The sequence below is a fragment of the Peromyscus maniculatus genome, chromosome 10 (assembly GCF_049852395.1).
Source record: "Peromyscus maniculatus bairdii isolate BWxNUB_F1_BW_parent chromosome 10, HU_Pman_BW_mat_3.1, whole genome shotgun sequence".
Classification (NCBI taxonomy): Eukaryota; Metazoa; Chordata; class Mammalia; order Rodentia; family Cricetidae; genus Peromyscus; species Peromyscus maniculatus.
In genome coordinates this window covers 1,701,333-1,720,144 of record NC_134861.1, presented here as the reverse complement: position 1 = coordinate 1,720,144, position 18,812 = coordinate 1,701,333, and the positions used below count along the sequence as shown (strand labels likewise).

The 18,812-nt window shown below is 50.8% G+C and overlaps 1 protein-coding gene across 2 annotated transcripts in view; it reads left to right on the top strand.

Annotated features, from left to right (window-relative positions):
• Positions 1-18,812, top strand: part of C10H4orf50 (chromosome 10 C4orf50 homolog) — a 93,375-nt gene that overhangs the window by 40,702 nt on the left and 33,861 nt on the right. For both annotated transcript variants that reach the window (XM_076545686.1, XM_016004055.3), the window contains 2 exons: positions 4,690-4,741; positions 6,246-6,367. In XM_076545686.1, coding sequence (XP_076401801.1) covers positions 4,690-4,741; positions 6,246-6,367 — 174 coding nt within the window. The remainder of the gene's footprint in view (positions 1-4,689; positions 4,742-6,245; positions 6,368-18,812) is intronic.

The following is an 18,812-nucleotide window of genomic DNA, read 5'->3' as shown; positions in this document are numbered from 1 at the left end:
TGTAAGTTTGTGTCAAGTGGATAAAAACCAACCAGCGTAGAAGGTGGCTCTGAATGTAACCTGACTCGATTTTTGGAGTCCCTCCCTGTGCTGTGTTCTGAAAACTGCATCAGCCTGCTGTGCCATTCCTGGCCAGGAGTGTTGTCAGAGTTCCTGCCACCCTGAGGCATAGATCTGGGGTCCTGGGGGAGAACCAAGTAAGCCAAAACACAGCAAGCTAACGGAAGGGTCCGGAGAACAATTGGACTCACCAGGGCTCTGACCAAGGCTGGTGTACACATGAGTGGCTCTGAGTCCTCTGACCTTAGTTCACTGATCTGTACAATGGGAAGAGCGCAGTCTGCTCAGTACAGCTGCTGAGCAGCCAGAACGAGATAACCTGTACACAAGAAGCTGAGATCAGAGGTCCAGGGTCACATCTCTATGCCACCACCCTCTGTCCCTTTGACCTGTGACTATGTGTAGGTGATGTTCTAAGTGCTTGCTGCAAATAGTGGAGTGTCCATTATCCCACAAAAATGGCACAGTTCTCCCACATTCAGAACACAAAAATGAGGCTCTGAGAGGATCTTTACTCAAAGACCTGCATCCCTGTGGAGCTTTCTAATTCAGCCCTTTCCTTGCCTATGTGGTAGAGGGGGCACTTGAAGCTGATGTAGGAACCTGCACACAGTTCCAGCAATGGTCAATACAGAGATAAGTAGGTGGGGAGAAGCTGCTGGTCACAGCTTGGGTCTGGCACCCACTGAGGCAGTCCCTCTTGTCACAGGTAGGTCAGTCTTCAATGTGTGGGTCTCTTCTAGCATAAGGAGTAAAAACTACTGTAATGTGTTATGAAGACTAAGACTATTCCAAGGGTGCCTTCCCTGGCTCCTGGGCAGACCCCGAGAAAGGCACACAGGAGGTGTGGCTGACTGGAGTCCGTGGCGTTTGCCCTGGCTTCATTAGCTTCAATGAATGGGAGGGTGGCATGTTGGTGCAGGATCCCAGCGACTCCAGAGAGACAATTCCCTTAAGAGTCCCCTAGACAAGTCCCCTAGGCTGAGGTCTGAGGCGCTGGCTATGCGCTGTGTAGCCCTGTGTTCCTCTAGCAGTGTGTTCTGAGCCATGACAACCCTGGTGGCCAAGTAGTGTCTAGAGAGGGACCCTGAGCTTTTCCTTGGTGGTGGTGGCAGCTCTTCCCGCTGGCAGCTGGACTGGAAGCTGGTCCAGAGCACTTGGTTTTATGGACATTAGCTGTTGCTCCAGGGAACACAGATGGGAGTCCTGATGGAGCCTTTGGGCTTTGGCTGACAGCCGAGAGGGCTGCCTGGTGGCTGAGGAGCTGCTGATGGGCTTGGGCTAGGCTGTGCACCAGGCTGGCAAGTAGGGAGATAGTTTGTCTCTGACAGAAGCCTTCTGGAAACATCCCTGGAGAATCCAAACCCTGAGGCGCCCACCAGCCCTTCCTTGGAGACAGAGACTATGGGAATGGAACATAGGGTCCCACCCAGGCAGGCCATCTGTGTTTTATATCTGGTCATGTACCTGTCCTGGCCTCTAGGCTGCCACTCCACAGATGAATTCACTCAGTCTTTCCACATCCCCCTTCCTGAAGGAGGGCCCTGATAACCGAGAGCTGTCAAGGCCTGGAGCAAGGGGTGTGGGCTGACCCCCTCCCTTCCCAGAAGAGGGGTGTGGCCTGGCACCCACTTTTCATCATTGCAATGGTGGAGGTGCCTCTGTTGTCTTTTCTGGCTGGGGTTTGGGAGAGGGATGGAGCCCATCTCAGTCAGTCCTTCTCTCTGGTGCGTGGTTGTGACGGCCAGCCCAGTGCACCTGCACTGTTGGTGCTCTGTCATCCCCTCACCTCTCTGGTGTGCAGCTCCCCCAGAACAACAGATACTGTACATGTGATGTCTCCCAGTGGGACCCCTTCCTCCAGCTCAGGTGTCCGGGGTGGTGATAGTGGGTGTCAGGTCAGCCAGCTTTCACCATGGCTCTGGCTGGGAGTTCAAGGTCTTGACATTTTCCTGGCTTTGAGATGGGGATGGGAAAAAGGGAAAGACAGACTCCCCACTTCCAAATCCACCTCATCCTTCTGACTCATGTCGAGTGGTCCTGGATGAAGGAGATTGACAATTTCTCTGTATCCTTTTCCATCCTCCTCTAGCCTGGCTTACATCTCCTGGACTTAAGTTGTTGGCATTCACAAGTAAAACTAAGCCTCTTCTTCTTCTTCTTCTTCTTCTTCTTCTTCTTCTTCTTCTTCTTCTTCTTCTTCTTCTTCTTCTTCTTCTTCTTCTTCTTCTCCTTCTTCTTCTTTTTCTTCTTCTTCTTCTTCCATGTGGCTATGTTGTCCCCATGATCTTGGAAGCTTGGATATCAAAGAGGCTGGGGGCTCATCCCTGAGGTGACCTGCTTGCTGTGCCACATACTCCTGATAGCCTGGCCCAGACTCTGCTCAGCAGAGGGAAGGGTGGTCCCAGCACAGGGCTCCAGAGCCTCCTGCTGCTCCCGGAAGTGCTGCTTTCTGACTCCTGTGTAGACACGGTCACCTGTACATGAAGAACAAGAATGTTGGACCCTCACCTCTCTAAGCTACCTGTGTTTTAAGTCAGTAGGGTTCTCTGTCTCCCATGAGGCTCTTTGAGGATCAAACAACGTCTCACAGAGCCTAGTATGACACCTATTACAGACTATGCCATAGTTACTTTCTGTAACTATCCCAACAAAAGCACCCAAAGGAGAGGGTTTATTCTGGTTCACAGTTTCATGGGGATAGAGTCTATCATGAAGCGATGCTATGGTGGCGGCTGCAGCTGGAAGCTGGCTTATCAGCATTTTTATCCACACACAGGAAGGAGAGGGAGTTGCTTGAATTTCCAATAGGTCTTATAACAAAATCCCAGAGCCAGATATTGGGGTAAATGCTGAAAGATCAGAGAGACAAAGGAACAAGCCGCTGCCACGTTTCACCTCGCCAACTCCACAAATCCTCTCACTTAATGTCTCTGAGTCCTCAGCTGAAAGAGAGAGGTCCGGCTGAAAAGAGCTTCAGCTGAGAAAGCAAGCTTAGCCGAAAGGCTTTTAGTTCTTGTCTCCTCACGCCTTATAAACCTTTCTCTGCCCGGCCATCACTTCCTTCCTAGTGCTGGGATTAAAGGTGTGTGCCACCACTGCCTGGCATCTATGTTTACTCTAGTGGCTTGTTCTGTTCTCTGATCTTCAGGCAAATTTTATTCGGTACACAAAGTATCACCACAAGAAGGAAGAAAGAACAGGAAGAGGGGTGAGGCTATAAAGCCCCAAAGCCTGTCCCAAGTGACATACACCCTCCAGCAAGGCTCCATAACCTTCCCAAACAGCCCCACCAACTAGGGGTCAAGTGCTCACATACATGAACCCATGGGAGACATCTCTCATTAAGACCACGATAGGCACCCAGTAAGGGCTAGGACGCCATCCTGCAACACTGAGGTTTCAACTCCTTGGGAAAGCCAGGGCCTTGGCAGTGCTCACCACAAAGTCACAGGGGCACGCACAGGCAGCTATCTTAGAAAGCAGAAGAGAGGAGGAGAAGGCTAGTTGAGAGCAAGCAAGCGTGCACCTGTTCTCTTGGTTCACGACTGTGGATGTCGTGGTTCCTAGCTTCTGGAGTTCTGCCTTGACTTCCCTGAACTGATGGACTGCCGTTTGGGATTGGAAGCTGAAATGGACCTTTCTTCCCCCGTTGCTTTTTCTCAAGGTATTTGTCACAGCAGCTACAATGAAATAGAACAGGGACATCTACCCATGCCTAAGCACAGCAGCAGAGCAGGTGTCATCAGGCCTGGAGCACAGGACTCCTGCAAGGTGGGGATTATGGGTTATGACCAGAGCACCGCTAAATCAAGCCTAGGCCTTGGTTACTAGTTACTGCCTCGGTCTGTCCATTTTGGAATCTGTCACAGAGCCTGGCTGTCACCTAGATCCTGGTCAGGGCAAGCAGCAAGACAGGTGGCTGAACTATGTCAAGAGGGAAGGTGATACAGGGGCTGGGGCATTTGAATTAGGTCTTGAGGTTCACACAGAGGTTTGCCAATCAAGGACAGAGGGCGGAGCTTCCAGGCATGATGATGGGCTGTGCCGGTACCTGGAGCATCATGAAGAAGATGGGGGAGAAGAGATGTCACAGGGTCACTGCACACAGGGCCCTGCCCCACGGAATTCAGGCTTCAGGCTCCAACCTGCCTTGAAGGCCTAGCAGATGGCTTCTTCTTAGCTGACAGGGGCTTCTGGGTGGAATGTGAGTTCCTGAGGCTGCCCTGCTGCCTACAGATGTAAATGGTCATTGCAATAGCGCAGGGGGTGGCCTCGGGCTCAAGTCTCCTCATTATCTGGGATGAATCAGTGGCCCCTGGAAGTACCCGATGCCCCAACTCTGTAAGTTTTCTCTTAATGCATTTTTGAAAAGACACTTGTCTCTGCATGGTTGAATCTGAGTGAAGGAGACTGAATTGTCCCTGGCATGTTGTGTGGTACCCTTGAACAGACCTGGCCTGGTCACCTGTAAGGTGGCCAAGGAGGGAATGTGGGCAGCACATCACCACACCTACCTTCCAGTGCAGCCAAAGCTCAGATGCCCAGGGCGGCTTGCCTCACTCTGGTCCTCTGGGGACCTTCATATCCTGTTCTACAGTCTACCCACTGAGCTGTCTTTTCTTCCAGACAGTCTGCCACCTGGATAGAGGCTCCAAGGGGATGACAGCTGGAGGAGGAGGTCAGTGCACCTGCCAGAAACATTTCTGTGTGTTCAGCAAAGGTCAGGGCGGGGTGAGCCAGGTGCAAACTGCCCAGTGTCGAGTTCGTACCGCGAAGGGGACTTCCTATTTCCCCCTTTCCTTCTGCTGCTCAGTCCCACCTTCCCATCTCATGGTGTCAGGACACCCCAGAAGGAAAGAAGAGCCTCACATTCCTCAGCTCTGTTCTTCATTATGAACCATTACATCCATGGACATCCATTCCCCAACCTGGACATTCATTTCACATAAGTAATTGCCATATAACACTAGAAACAAGCTTAGGGGCAGGTGTGCTCACCCCATGCCCTCGGTGTTGTGAATGAGCCCGTGTCCTCTGTGGAATGTAGCACAGCCACTAAGGTGGCTGAGAATGTCACGTCACAGGGCAATGTGATGATGTTGCAGTGAATTCAAAGACGGGAGGACATGGAATGTTTGATACTGCTGGCTGTATCACGGAACACACACATCCACGTGTGGTCAGCAATGCAGCCTAAGAGATGGACTCAAGATTAACTGTGGCTGCTCAGAGAGAGGGACAGGTTGTTCTGTTGTCTTTATTGTAGTAGAGAAATGAAGGTGTGGGGACCAGACAGACTCTCCTCTCCTCGGGCCTTAAGTGCCACTTCCTAGCAGTGTGTGGCTGGTTCACAGGCGTGGGCCCGAGCAGGGTTTCTGAGGGCTGGTTGGGGTTGCACTCACAACAGGACTTGGTACTCTCCATGTCTGTGTTCTCCACGGCTCATCTACTAGATTCTGTTCTTGCCAGCCCTGTGGCTGGGGATGAGTTAATCAGCCTCTCTGAACCGCAGACCATTTTTGAAAGGAGGATAATATCATGACCCTGTATCTTGTCTGGTACATAACAGGATGTCAATGCATGAGAAGAAAGGCTCTTCTCATCAGCTTGGGGCTGCCCTCTGTACCTTCCCTGCTGCCCCTCTAGCCTGAGATGGCATCTGTTTCCACAGCTGGAGAGCTGTGCATTCTAATGCTCCCACTCTGCCACTGACTTCCAGCAGTCTGGCTTCTCTGAGCTCAGCCTTCTCACCCATTGAAGAAGGAAATGCTTGTGATTAATGGGGCTGTTTGTACTAGGTTTCTGGAGGCTTCCTGGCACCCCCTGCAGGAGGTGCATACAAGGTGTGAGAGCTACCAGAGGGACCATGGGGGGTGAGGGAGGTGGAGAGGTGAAGGGGGAGTCGGGGAGTGGGGATAGCCCTACCCTGGAGGGGCTGGCAGCTAGCAGGGCATTAGAGAGACAGGCAATGATCTGAGTTGTCCCAAGACCATGATGATGTCATTACTAAGTGTGGGGCTCAGAGGATTCAAAGGCACCAAGAGAGCCTCTGTTACAGGGATGGCCATCTGGGAGCATCTGTGGATAGCAAGAGAGTGGAAACATTACGATAAAGTTTAGGACCTGTCAGTTTTAAAGATAGATGCCTAGCCTGGGGCCTGACTGAGGATTCTCTCTTCCAGCTCAAGAGTACCTGCTTAATTCTGAAACAGACAGTATTCTTCAAAGCCTGTGGGGTATGGAGTCCTGGTCCCTTCCAGAGGCTGAGTGGGCATCGCAGACTGTTCCACTCAGTTCCCCAAAGGTAAGCACACAGCTTCACCTCACTTCTGAAATGTGGTTTTAATTGAAAGTGAAATACGTTCACAGATGTGCATGCTCGTGTACACACACACACACACACAGATACACAGAGAGAGACAGAGATAGAGGCACAGAAAGAGACAGAGACAGACAGACATACATGAGTGCATACACTAACACAGAGAAAGACAGACAGACATGAACCCATACACACACACACACACACACACACACACACACACACACACACACACACATGCACGCATGCATGCACTCACTCATGCACGCACGCAGGCATGCATGCATGATGGCCCCAATAAAGCCCACCAGTTTAAGAGCTAAAATATAATCTAGTGTCTATCATCTGCTTTCCAGCCTTTGTTTCCTGTGACGTCTCAGGCCATGTCTTGTCATGTGTCTTGAGTGCTGGCCCTCATGTGCGGAGACTCAGGCCCTCTGGTGATCTCTGCCTCTTCTTCCCTTGCTCTGATGGGCTGGCCTGGCCAGTGCCTTCCTCACCCGGGGCTGATTCAAAGATGATGCCGCCAGAGCAGCTCTGCCTGCCATCTGGCTCACACTCACTTCTGGGTCCAAAATCTACAGGGTCCTCCAAGTCCTTTCCCACGGTTCCCGGTGTCCCACAGGCTATGAGAGCCCTGTCCAGCATCCTCCCGTCAGGACTGCCTGGACCTCCCACAGACTGCCACTGCAGGGAAGTCACTGGCACCCACTGGACTTCATGGGACCATAACCCTGATGTCAGTCAGTGTCAGTCTCATAAAGCTTCCCAGTCTTGGTCCACTGCAGATCCCAGCTGACATTTTTGTTTTGTTTTTGCTTTTCCCTTTTGTCTAGATTTTCTAGTTGTTTCTACTTTGAAGCATCTGAATCAGTTTTCACTAAAAACACACCACTGGCTCCAGACAAACCATTTAACTTATTAAATTTGGGGCCTGGGCTGGCCTGAGTTCAAAGCTCAGCCCTGTCCTCGTTAGACCAGTGTGGTGGGGGACAAAGCCCTTCATCCGTTTGTGTGTCAGTCCTTCTGTATAAAATGGGCGTGGCGGTGCCCGATGCTATCATGAGGCTGAAGAGGATGAAAGGCAGCATGGCGGCACCCTGTGTTTGTAGGGAACCTGTAGGTCTCACAGAACAACAGAAGAGCAGAGAAAACAGCTCTCCCCGACTGCATCTCAGCATAGGATTTATTCTCTTCTGTCTTCGATTCTTGTGATACCCCGCCTTCCTCACCACTTATATTACATTTTTATCTTAAGCATGAAGACAGGACATTTGCATGACAGGGTGGTGGGACAATTCGATGACCCCACATCTATGAAGTATTTGTTAGTTTCCAGCCCAGGAGAGCTGCTCACAAGTGCTGACTGTGCTCAGCGGCCTTCATCAACTTTCTGCCTGGTGGCTTCACTGCCCTGTGTAGGTTCCATGCCTAGAAATAAGAATGCCTTCCCATCTCCTGAGAAAGCCACTTCTGATTTGCCTGGCTCTGACCTGTCCCCTGTGACCTCCCCAACCTGGAGGCGTCACAGGCAATAGTAGCCTTTGTTGTATGTCTATGGAGCAGGTGAGCAATTGCAAGCTGTGTGGGTATAGGAGGAGTGATCGTGGCTGGAGCACAGGGAGAGAAGCAGAATAGAGACTGTGAAGGGAGGAGTCCTACATGGAGTTGCATCCTCACAGGGACCCCATAGCCACATCATACCCGCTCTGCCTATGAGGAAAGGCAGGAGGTTAAAAGTGGCCCAGGCTCACCCAGGAGACTCAGGCATTGACAATGTGGCTCTGTGGCTGCTCCCCATCCCATCCCTGGGGGATGGAGGGATGGCTCCAGTCTGCTGGTGAGGCTGAAAGGCAGATGCATGACCACATCTGGAGGATGCTGGAGAGGCAAAAGAGCTTCCTGCTGCTGTGCTCCTGTCGCTGGTCCTTCCTGTGGGTTCTGGAAGGGAACGTGTTTTCACGGGTGAGGTGCTGATGTGGATTGTCTTATGCCCAGGAGTGGCTGATGGAGGGCTTGTAGACAGGGTAGAGGATGAAATCACACGGCCCCGAGTGATGTGGAGTTAGCAGCTTCACAGCCACATATAGTTAACAGAAGATGTCTGGGGTCGTCAAAATTGCTTGGCTTGTCCCATTGTGCAGAGCCCTGAGGCAAGCCTAGGGTGAGGATACAGTGCAGGGAATGGGGTGCGCATTTGGAGGGCCATGGGGACACTGGCACGAGGCTACCATGCAGGAGACACAGGGCCTTTCTGTGTGAAGGGCACGTTCTCCTGCCATTGAGAACAAAAGCCTTTGCTTCCCTTCTGCCACCAGCCCAATGCCTGCATGTCATTACTTGCTCAGTGGCCGGGTGTGACAACCCAACTAGTCCCCATCTCCATTTCCATGACTGTGACTTGGTGATGATGGCCTCTTAGAACTGCTTAGGAAGAAGTGAGCATGCGGTAAGAGGTTTGATGTCAGCACAGTAAGTGCTTGATATGCATTAGTTGTTGTTGTTATATCTTCCTTGAATAAGAGGTGTGACCTGCAGTCCCGTAATCAGGGGACACAGAGACCTACTTGTGTTTTCTCTTCTCCAGCTGTCCCCGTCTTCGGGCTCAGCCTGGATTCTGGACAGAGCCCAGTAATGGGGAACCAGAGCTTTCCCCACCATGTCTAAGGGTCAGAGGCAAAACATCCCCACCCCCTCCACTCCTAGCTGGGTTTCTTGCCACTCTGCGTCTCCTGGAGGAGGCTGGCTTTCCACCAAGCACTCAGGCAGTGTCTGCAGCAATCCCCAGGCCAATAAATCACTGCAGCGGGCGTGGAGTTGACAGGGCCACTCGCGCTCTGGGGCCACTTCACAGCCTCCATAAATATTTGAAGCTGAGCCTTGCGAGAGCACTTTAAGAAATCAGTCTCGCTCTCAGCCCTCGGGGAGTGGGGCGTGCTTTTGTCTTTGGCTTGGAGGCTTGCAGTTGTGGGTGAAGCTGGAAGGATGCGGATGCGCCTTGCAGACTCCGTTCAGCTTTGGCAGTGACCGAAAGGGTTTGCTGTGCGCGGACCTGGGAAGGACCAGGCCACTGTGTCTTAGCCAGCTGCACAGTCACCCTTCAGAATGAAGCATCGCAAGCTGCCCTGGGGTCTTTGGACCTCATGTCCCAGGCCTTGGGACATGTGTCTTTTCTCCTCTTGAAGGGAAGGTCAGAGCTCCCTGCCCTACTCTGCTCCCTCCTGGAAGGGAGGACAAAGACAAAGACAAGAAACTGAGGCACCTCAAGATGTAGGCGGAGCCCGTGGGCTTAGTCTGGGTGAGCTTTGGCTTTCAGTCTGAGAGAGAATGAACTGAGAATTCCCATCTGCTCTTCCCTTGCCTTCCCCAATATTAGTATCTCATGAAACTACCACAGCACAGATCTAGGAGCTTGTGGGTTTGATTTCCGGGAGAATTGGAAGCCACTGAAATGCAAGCAAGGCTTACAGAGCTGTGGCTACTTGGCTTAGCTTGGGGCTTGGGAGACGGAACCATGTCCAGGTTATGTCCTAGAGAGGCTGCCAGTGAGCCCACATCTCCTTCAGTCTTCTGGTTATCATGGTAACTAGGTGACCATTGTCTGCTGTTGTAGTGCTGGGAACACATGAAAAGTGTTCTTCCTCTTGGCTTGGGGATCACTGGGCACCCCATTGGAGCCTCCCTCCAGAGGAAAGCACTGTTGTGTGAAGCATTTTACAGTTGTTTTGCTTAAAGTTAGCTGTTAAGCTGGGTGTGGTGGTGTACACCTTTAATCCCAGCACTAGGGAAGCAGAGACAGGCAGATCTATGAGTTCAAGGGCAGCCTGGTGTGCATAGCAAGTCCCAGGCCAGCTCAGGCTGGCAAGACCTCATCTCCAAAATAAATAAATAAATAAGTTACCAGTTAATGTGAGGTCCCACTTGGCATGCCAGCCATTGTTTTTGATGATGAAGTACCCTGCAGAGCTGGGTGAGGATGTTGGCTTGGTGACCCCTCTTCTGCTCCTCCTCTCCCTTTGTCTTGGGAATGCATCATGACGTCATCAGTTGGAGCATCAAGAATGTGGTGGAGAAAGGATGTGCACCTGAGGTACAGGCAAGGGTTCAGCTCGTCCTGTGGGGGTGGTGCCACCTGTCTCCAGCACAAGGCATTATCTGTCACCTCAGCTCCTTCCAGCCTGTGCCCATGTTCCGGGCCTTGGTGAGAGGCCATCCAGATGGGTCACTCCAAAGTGATCCCTGCTGCTCTCCATGGTCACCATTGCCCACTAAATACAAAATACTTATAAACCAGAAAGTGCCATCAGCACCCCTGGGGTACACTGAGGTCTCCAATTGGGGCTGCTTTGTGCTCTGACTTCTGAGCGCTGTTGCGATGGATACTGGCAGACTCTGGCCTTGTCCCAGGCCTGCAGAGCTTTGGGAGGCACAAGGTGGCCCTGTCACACTCTCGGTCGGCTATTTGTTATCAGAGGCCAGGGCAGGACTTGCATCAAGGATGTTGAAGGCCAGGCAGGAACGTGGTCTGCAGGAGCTGGAGGCAGCCACCCCTCTGCCTTGGCCTCTGGAGAGGCCGGCAATCAGACTAGCTCTGCCACTGCAGCAGAAAATAATTCGTCAGTCAGTTGTCAGCCAGCCACGTGGAGGACTTCCCCGGGAGCCTAGCCAAAGCGAGTGAGGTAAGAGTACCCCTCCCCCTGGCCATGAGGCCAGTCCATGGGGAGGCCTGGCTTTGCTTGTATAGTCAAAGAATGGCTGCGTTGAGTGTGGTTTCTCTCCCTGGGGCCTCATTCATCTTCCTGTGAATCTGGGAGGGCAGGAGGGACTAGAGCTAGGTCTTCTTCGTCTCCCGCCAGCTCCTGCCCCTGGGCTTCCAGGCAGACAATGTGTAGACTGGGGCCCAGGGACATAAGCAGATGGGATACAGGGTGGAACTACGGGGTAGGCAGCTGCCCGTGAGAATACCTGGTAGCCTCCTGGTGGAAGTGTGCACTGTGCTACACCCTGGAAACGTGTGTGTGTGTGTGTGTGTGTGTGTGTGTGTGTGTGTGTGTGTGTGCGCGCATGGGGGGGAGGGTGCTGCCAGGATGGGGGAAGGGTCAAAGTGGGGCAGCCATAGGAGCTAAGTCCCTTCCCTGTCCCCCCAGGGAGAGCTGTACCCACAGAGGGCATGGGGTGCTGTAGCCCTGTACCGTCACACCCAGCTGTGGGACACACAGTTTGCCGTCACAGACAAGCCTCGCCCAGGGGTATATCAGGAGAGGGAGGCTAGGGGTCAACCCCTAATGGCAATCAGACTCTCTCCAATGGTGACAGTTTCTCTGGGGTTGGCTGAGCACTGTCTGGGCCCGTGTATGAGGTAAGGGGAAGTTTGTAAAAGGAACGTGAAGGGGGGGGGTACAGAGATGTTGATACAGTAAGCTGCCATTACAGAGGCCCACACCTGGCCTGGTGCTGTACAGAGTGGGCGGGTGTGGACCTACAGTGTTGTGATGGCCTCCGCCCGTGGCTGCACCTCCAGCAGGCCCTGCCTGCAATAGTTCTTGGCACCAAGTGTGTGTGGCAAAAATCCCCTCTCTCATCACCTCAGGCTTTCGTCACGATTGCTTTCGGTTTTTATGAGCATGGCAGAAGCGACTCCATTTCTTCTGGCAGCTTTCACATAATAAATATGTGTTTGCTTCTCAGTCCCAGCAGTGGCTGCCCTGCTTCCACCTGCTGGGCTCACAGTTAGGAGGAAAGGACCACAGGGGATGCTGAGAAGTTGTGAGATGGCCATTGGGGATGGTTGCTAAAGTGTTGGAGAGAGTGGGTGGCCTTCGCTGCGCCCTGAAGAGCGATCATCTGACAAGAGGAGAGCTAGTTGGCTTCAGGCTCAGGCCAGTGGGGACCTGGAGTGGCAGTTCCATCTGGCACCGTGTTCAGTTGCTCTTTCTTTTGGAGGCAGGAAGCCTGGTGTAAAACCACAGGAAGCAAGGACCTGGGCAGACAAACCCACAAAACCCAGGTGGAGTGTGTGCCCTGAGGACAGAGCCTTGTGCTCACCTTAACCTGGGCTAGCTAGCCAGATGTAGCTTTCAGTGGCAGCCCTTGGAGACCTGGTTTCCACCTGACAAAGCACCTCCGTGGTGACATCATCTCCCCTCATCCTTGCTGATACAGCCTGGTGACATGCTTCATGATGTGCCCTGAAGCATTCCTAACTCAGGCAGCCTCTCATGCTTTCCCAGCCTACGCAGAGAAGCAAATGGCTTAGGAGCTAAGCGTACCTAACTCCCACCCCATGCTTCAGATTCTGGTTGTGACCCTCGCATATCTCCAGGGTCTCAGTGTTCTGGCCTGTGGAATGGGGGTGTCTGACTTCCAGCATGACAAGAAGGAGTGAGCCTCTCTTTGCCATACTCAGAGGCCTCAAGCATGGAAGAGCTGCAGCTTTCTTTCCTCTATGTGACTCTGACAGTGTGATCTTTATAACCCAGGCATAGGAAACTCTAAGGTGTAGTGATAGAGAGGTGAGCAGGACTCAGCCACACAGGAGGCCCTTGCAGAAGAGGTTAGGATAAAGTACATGTATTGCTCTGGGCTTTTCGTGGCAGTGTGCAAGTGTCCCCTGGGGCAGAGTTGGTCACACTCTTAGGACCTAAAGTGCCATATCCATGCCATGGTTGAAATGTATGGTCAGTGTGCTATGGAATATGGGCCACATCTCACACACACACACACACACACACATACACACACACACACACACACACACAAGAGCCATGATCACTGGGCTCAGCACAGAGAGGCATCTCTGGAAACTTCCAGAATCATAATGATGATAATAATAATCATAATCAACACTACCATAGGCACGCTTCTTGGCAATAGTGGGAATGCAAGAGAATGTGGTTCTGGTTAGGAGAGGGGACCATAGGAAGGCAGGGAGAATCTGGGGTCCAGAATGTCCTTCTTCCTGCCCTGTGAGCAGAGGGAAGGCCATGGCCTGGGATGACAAGCAATTCAAGCTCTGAGTCTGTGGAGAGTGGAGGAAGAATCAGGGTGGCTGATGTAAAAGTGACTGAGAATTGGTTTCCAAGCGAGGCATGACTATGTACCTCAGCACTTTTTGGGTGGCGCCAGAGAGAGCTCTGTAAGTTTGAGGCCACACAGCAGGATCCTCTGTCACAGAAAGATGGATGGGGGAATGGAAGGAAGTTTAAAACATTTTAGCATGAAAAATGTCAAATACTTACAAAATCAGACAGAACAGTAAAAGGTTCCAGTGTGGTCATCGTTCAGCTTCGACAAAGATCAGCTTGAGACCAGGCTCCTTCATCAGGACCCGGACCCGTCTCCCCTTCTACCACATTATTTGGAAGTGGGGCTAGACATACATTATTCAGTTCACAACCATTTCAAACACTGTCCCATCATCATGCCCTGAATAAGTGATAATTCTTTAATTTTATCAAACATCCAATTGGTTCAGTTTTCTAATTATTTTACAAATTATTTTTTTATGGTTTACTTGAACCTGAGTCTACGTAGGGTCTCACTATAGCTGATTGGCATGTCTTTTTTGAGGTAGATCTCTGTACAACAAACTTACCCCCTTAAACAGGAGTGTGGTCACCTGCTCTGTGGCCATTTCCTCTGTCTCTCTCCAAAATATTTCCATCTTCCCAAACTGAAACTCTGTCCCCATATAACATGAACCACCCACCTACCTTGGCAATCCCCAGTCTACTTTGTGTCTTAAAGTGACAGTGACTAGGCCCCTCATAGTGGTGGACCCTATGGGATTCATCCCTTTGTGCCTAGCTTTGTTAGATTTAGTACAATGTCATGAAGGTGCGTGTGTACAATAGAGTGTCATGATTTCCTACCTTTTAAAGGGTGAATATGCTTCACCTGGATAGACTTGCCACAGTTTGATCACCCATCTCTCTGTCTATCAACCGGTCCATATGTCCATCCATGTATCTGTCTACCTATCTACTTTACCATTCACTTATTTATTCATTTTATATACCCACCCCACCTATTTACCCACCTACCCATCCATCCATCCATCATCCATCCATCCATCCATCCATCCATCCATCCATCCATCCATCCATCTGTCCATCAATCTGTCCATCTGTCCATCTACCTATCAATCTATCCACCTTACCATTCATTCATTCATTCATTCATTCATTCATTCATTTGGAAATGGGGCTAGACATACATTATTCAGTTCACAATCATTTTAAACACTGTCCCATCATCATGCCCCGAAATATAAGTGATAATTCTTTAATTTTATCAAACATCCAATTGGTTCAATTTTCTAATTATTTTACAAATTATATGAGCAATTTTTTTATGGTTTCCTTGAAACTGAGTCTAAGTAGGGTTTCACTATAGCTGATTGGCATGCCTTTTTTGAGGTAGATCTATGTAAGATAAACTTACCCCTTAAACAGGAGTGTTTAGGGTTAGGGTTAGGGTTAGAGTTAGGGTCATTCATCTACCCACCCCACCTATCTACCTACCTACCCATCCATCCATCCATCCATCCATCCATCCATCCATCCATCCATCCATCCATCCACACATCCATCTACATATCATCCATTTGCCCACAAAAATGGCCTTTTATATCTTTTAATACACAAGTTTTTCTTCCTCTCTTTTCATCTGTGGAAAAAATCAGGTCACTGTCCTGTGTTTTGCACAGTGGGTCTCACTGATGGGTCTCAGTGGTGTGGTTGGAGTCCTACCCTTCCCCATCTACCCTAGACTTCCCACCATGGCGATGGGAGCATGTGCACCATTGTCAGCTGTGCAGATTCAAGAGGCCACAGCAATGGAGGAGGCACACCTGGCTGTCTTGCAGTACTCACCTGTCCCCCAGCACTAGGAAAAGGGGCATCGAAAGTTCAGTTCAGAGAGGTAGCAGGCTCAGGACAGAGCATCTGGGCAGGCATCCTTGCAGACGTATTCCTTACACAAGGCTACGGATCTGGTAGGGTCTTTGTGATAGTTCCTGCTAGCAGGCTTGCATGTGTGGTCCTCTCTTCCAGCACCTCCTGGCTTCATTTATTGTTGTTGCTGTTAAGGTTCAATGGGAGTCACTCCATTTTGAATCTGAGGGCTCTCAGAAGGTGAGGAGAAGAGCTGTTCTTGCAACTGAAGTGTGCTCCTAAGGAACTCAAGTGCTGCCAGGCCTATTTATGTTGGATGAAAAGTAAATTCTAGAAACGTCCCTCCTCTCTCCATTGTGCTTCCCATTAGATGAACCACACTGGAAGCCAGAGGCCAAGGAAGCCCTGGTGATACTATCCTTAAGGCCAACCATTGCGATCACCCTCCCGGGTTGGCCTCCTGGGCCTAGAGAACAGATGGGTCTAGAGCCAATGTGCAGGAAAACACAGATAGAAGATATGCCTAGCTCATGGTACTCAGGGCCTGGCACAGGCTCAGCATACATGAGATGCTCATGGTAAAATCAAGTCTCCTCCACACGATGGAGGGCAGTTCTCTCTGAGCCAGTATCTCTCTCCAAGGTGAGGTGTCACATCTGATTTAGCCTCCAGGCCCCTCCTGTGTCAATGCGTTCCCTGACTTCTTTGCCCACTGAGCACGCTCCGTGTGACGACTGAATCTTTAGATGCTCCATGCTTTGCCCACTGAGCACGCTCCATGTGATAACTGAATCTTTAGATGCTCCATGCTTACCTTCATGAAGCATGTTTCTGAGTGCAAATGGGATTTTCTCTCCTTCCATCTGAGAGATGGTACTTGGACCCAGCTCATCCAATGCAGCAGAAGACAAGGGAGATAAAGTGAGTCTGGTGAGATTTAGCCTCAGCTGGAACCTGGGTGCCAGTAGCCACTTGGTCCCTGGGGAACCTGTGCCAACCCGAGTCGTGAATAGTCCTGAAGGATGATGGATGGGGAGGTCATGGCCTTGCACGGCTGTGTAATTAGACTGCTACTGCCGAGGGAAACCAGCTAACACACACATAAACACACACTCTGGCTTCCCTTCACGGTGGGGGCTGGGAGTTATGGGAAGCCCAGGGCCTCCTGCTTGATGGGAGGGCTGTACAGAGAGCCACTCCCTCCCCGAGTAGGGTCAAGAACTGGAGCCATGGGTCTCCATTAAAATTCACTTTAGAAACCTAAGTGCATAGCTCAATTGGTAGAGTGATTATCAAGCCTGCAGGGGGCCCTGGGCTTGAACTCCCTTCCCCCACTGAATAAACCATGCGTGGTAACACATGCCTGTCATCCCAGCACTTGAGAGGTAGAGGCAGGAGGATCAGGAGATCAGGGTCATCCTTGGCAACATAATGACTTGGGGGCTAGGATGGACTGTGTGAAAGAGGCCGAGGGATTTGAGGATGGACTGTGTTTCGGTGGTGCTGATCTTGGGAGGGACGAAGCATAAGTTGATAGTACATTAAGCTGGCTAGAAGATTTCCAAGCATTGCCTGGAGACCATGGCCTCCTACGCAGTGCCTAACCACTCCTGGCATCTCAGATAGAAATAAGCATACTTTAAACAGCATGCTTTTCTGCTTATCAAATCAAATATGTTTATTTGGGTGAATTGGGGGGAAATGCAAACAAATAAAGTAACAAACAAACCCACCAGGAGTTCCAGCACTGAGAGATCATGAATTTACTCCCGGGCAGCTGTACTTTTTCAGCCATTGAGTTCCCACAGTGGTAAGGAACTAATGAACGGTATCTCCGACACTGCGTGCTTCTCCAGTGTAGCACTTTGGAGAAGCGGGAGGGTGTGTTGGTAAAGACAGTGCATCCTGGAGCCAATCAAACCACTTCATAAATGTGATAGATGCTCTCTATCCCTCCGTGCCTCCCTTGCCCCATCAGTACCTGTTGTGAACATCAGTAAATGTGTTCCTGTGTAAAGGCTCAGGACAGGGTATGACACTCCCATGAACTGTTCCCCACAAGCTCAGATGTTGAACATTTGGTCCCCAGCTGGTGGCACTATTTTGGGAGGTGGCAGAACTGTAGGAGGTAGGGCCTGGTGGAGGAAATAGGTCACTGGGGGATGTGCCTCCTGAAAGTATCGTTCCTAGCTCTCTTCCTGTTTCTTTCTTTCTGCTTCCTGTGCACTGGGAGGGGATGCTCTCTGCTATGATTAGCTTTACCTTAGGCCCACAGCAGTGGAGCCAGATGGACCATGGAATGAGAACTCTGAAACTGTGAGCAGAGGCGATCTTTCTCCTTCAAGCTGTTTCTCTCAGGGACTGGTCATAGCCATGCGTCTTAGAGTTTCTATTGCTGTGAAGAGACACCATGACCACAGCAACTCTTATAAAGGAAAACATTTAATTAGGGCTCTCTCACAGTTTCAGAGGTTCAGTCCATTATCATCATGGAGGGGAGCATGGCAACATGCAGGCAGACATGGTGGTGGAGGAGTAGCTGAGAGTCCTACATCTTGCAGGCAATGGGAAGTCGACTGAAACACTGGGTGGTATCCTGAGCATAGGAAACCTAAAAAGCCTGCCCCCACAGTGACACACTTCCTCTAACAAGACCGTACCCACTCCAACAAAGCCATACCTCCCAATACTGCCACTTTCTATGATATTATGGGGGCCAGTTACATTCAAACTACCACACCTTGAGAAGCTGCATCAGTACAAGCATGCACCCCCTTTTTACTGGATGTCTGACATGGAGAGCATCTTCATTCGAATAAATTATATATATTTATCCCTGTTGTGTGCTGACCATTTCCCTAGGTTTCACACGTATTGCTATATTCAGTTTCCAAAATGACACCCACAAAATCAGTTTCACTGATACTTAAAGTGATGGAGGGCTTGGAGCAGAGAAGGTGCTTTGCAAGTTATGTAACAGCTTTCAGGTCCAGAATTTCAGTCCTTCAATCCAGTTGGACCCCCAAATCCCTGGCCTCTTCCTAGATTGCTCTAATAGGACCCCCTAAGTCCCTGGCCTGCTCCTGGATCACCCACTCCCAGTCTTGGCTCCAATAAAGTCAGATTGACACCCATGGTGCCGCTGTCCATGTTTCTGGTGCTGATCATTACTGCTTGCTGTGACTTGTGTGCATGCAATGAGGCCTTTGTGGTTCATTTATGACCCACTCCCTCCCCTCCAGGGATTTCAAACCAGCTGTGGTCTCTCCCTGAAGCATCGTGATGCAGCCAGGGTGGGGCGTTCCCTGAGAGTCATTCCTTTCCCCCCGGGGGGCACAGTCTGAAAGCTGCTCTTTGGGTGGGAACAGCTGTCAGGGTGCGAGTGCTCCTTGGGACTGTAGCTGGGACACACACACACACACACACACACACACACACACACACACGCATGCACACACGCACACACAAAAACAAACAAACAAAAACAGAAAAAAAAAACCACAGGGAAATAGGGTCTTTAAGGGGAGTAGGGT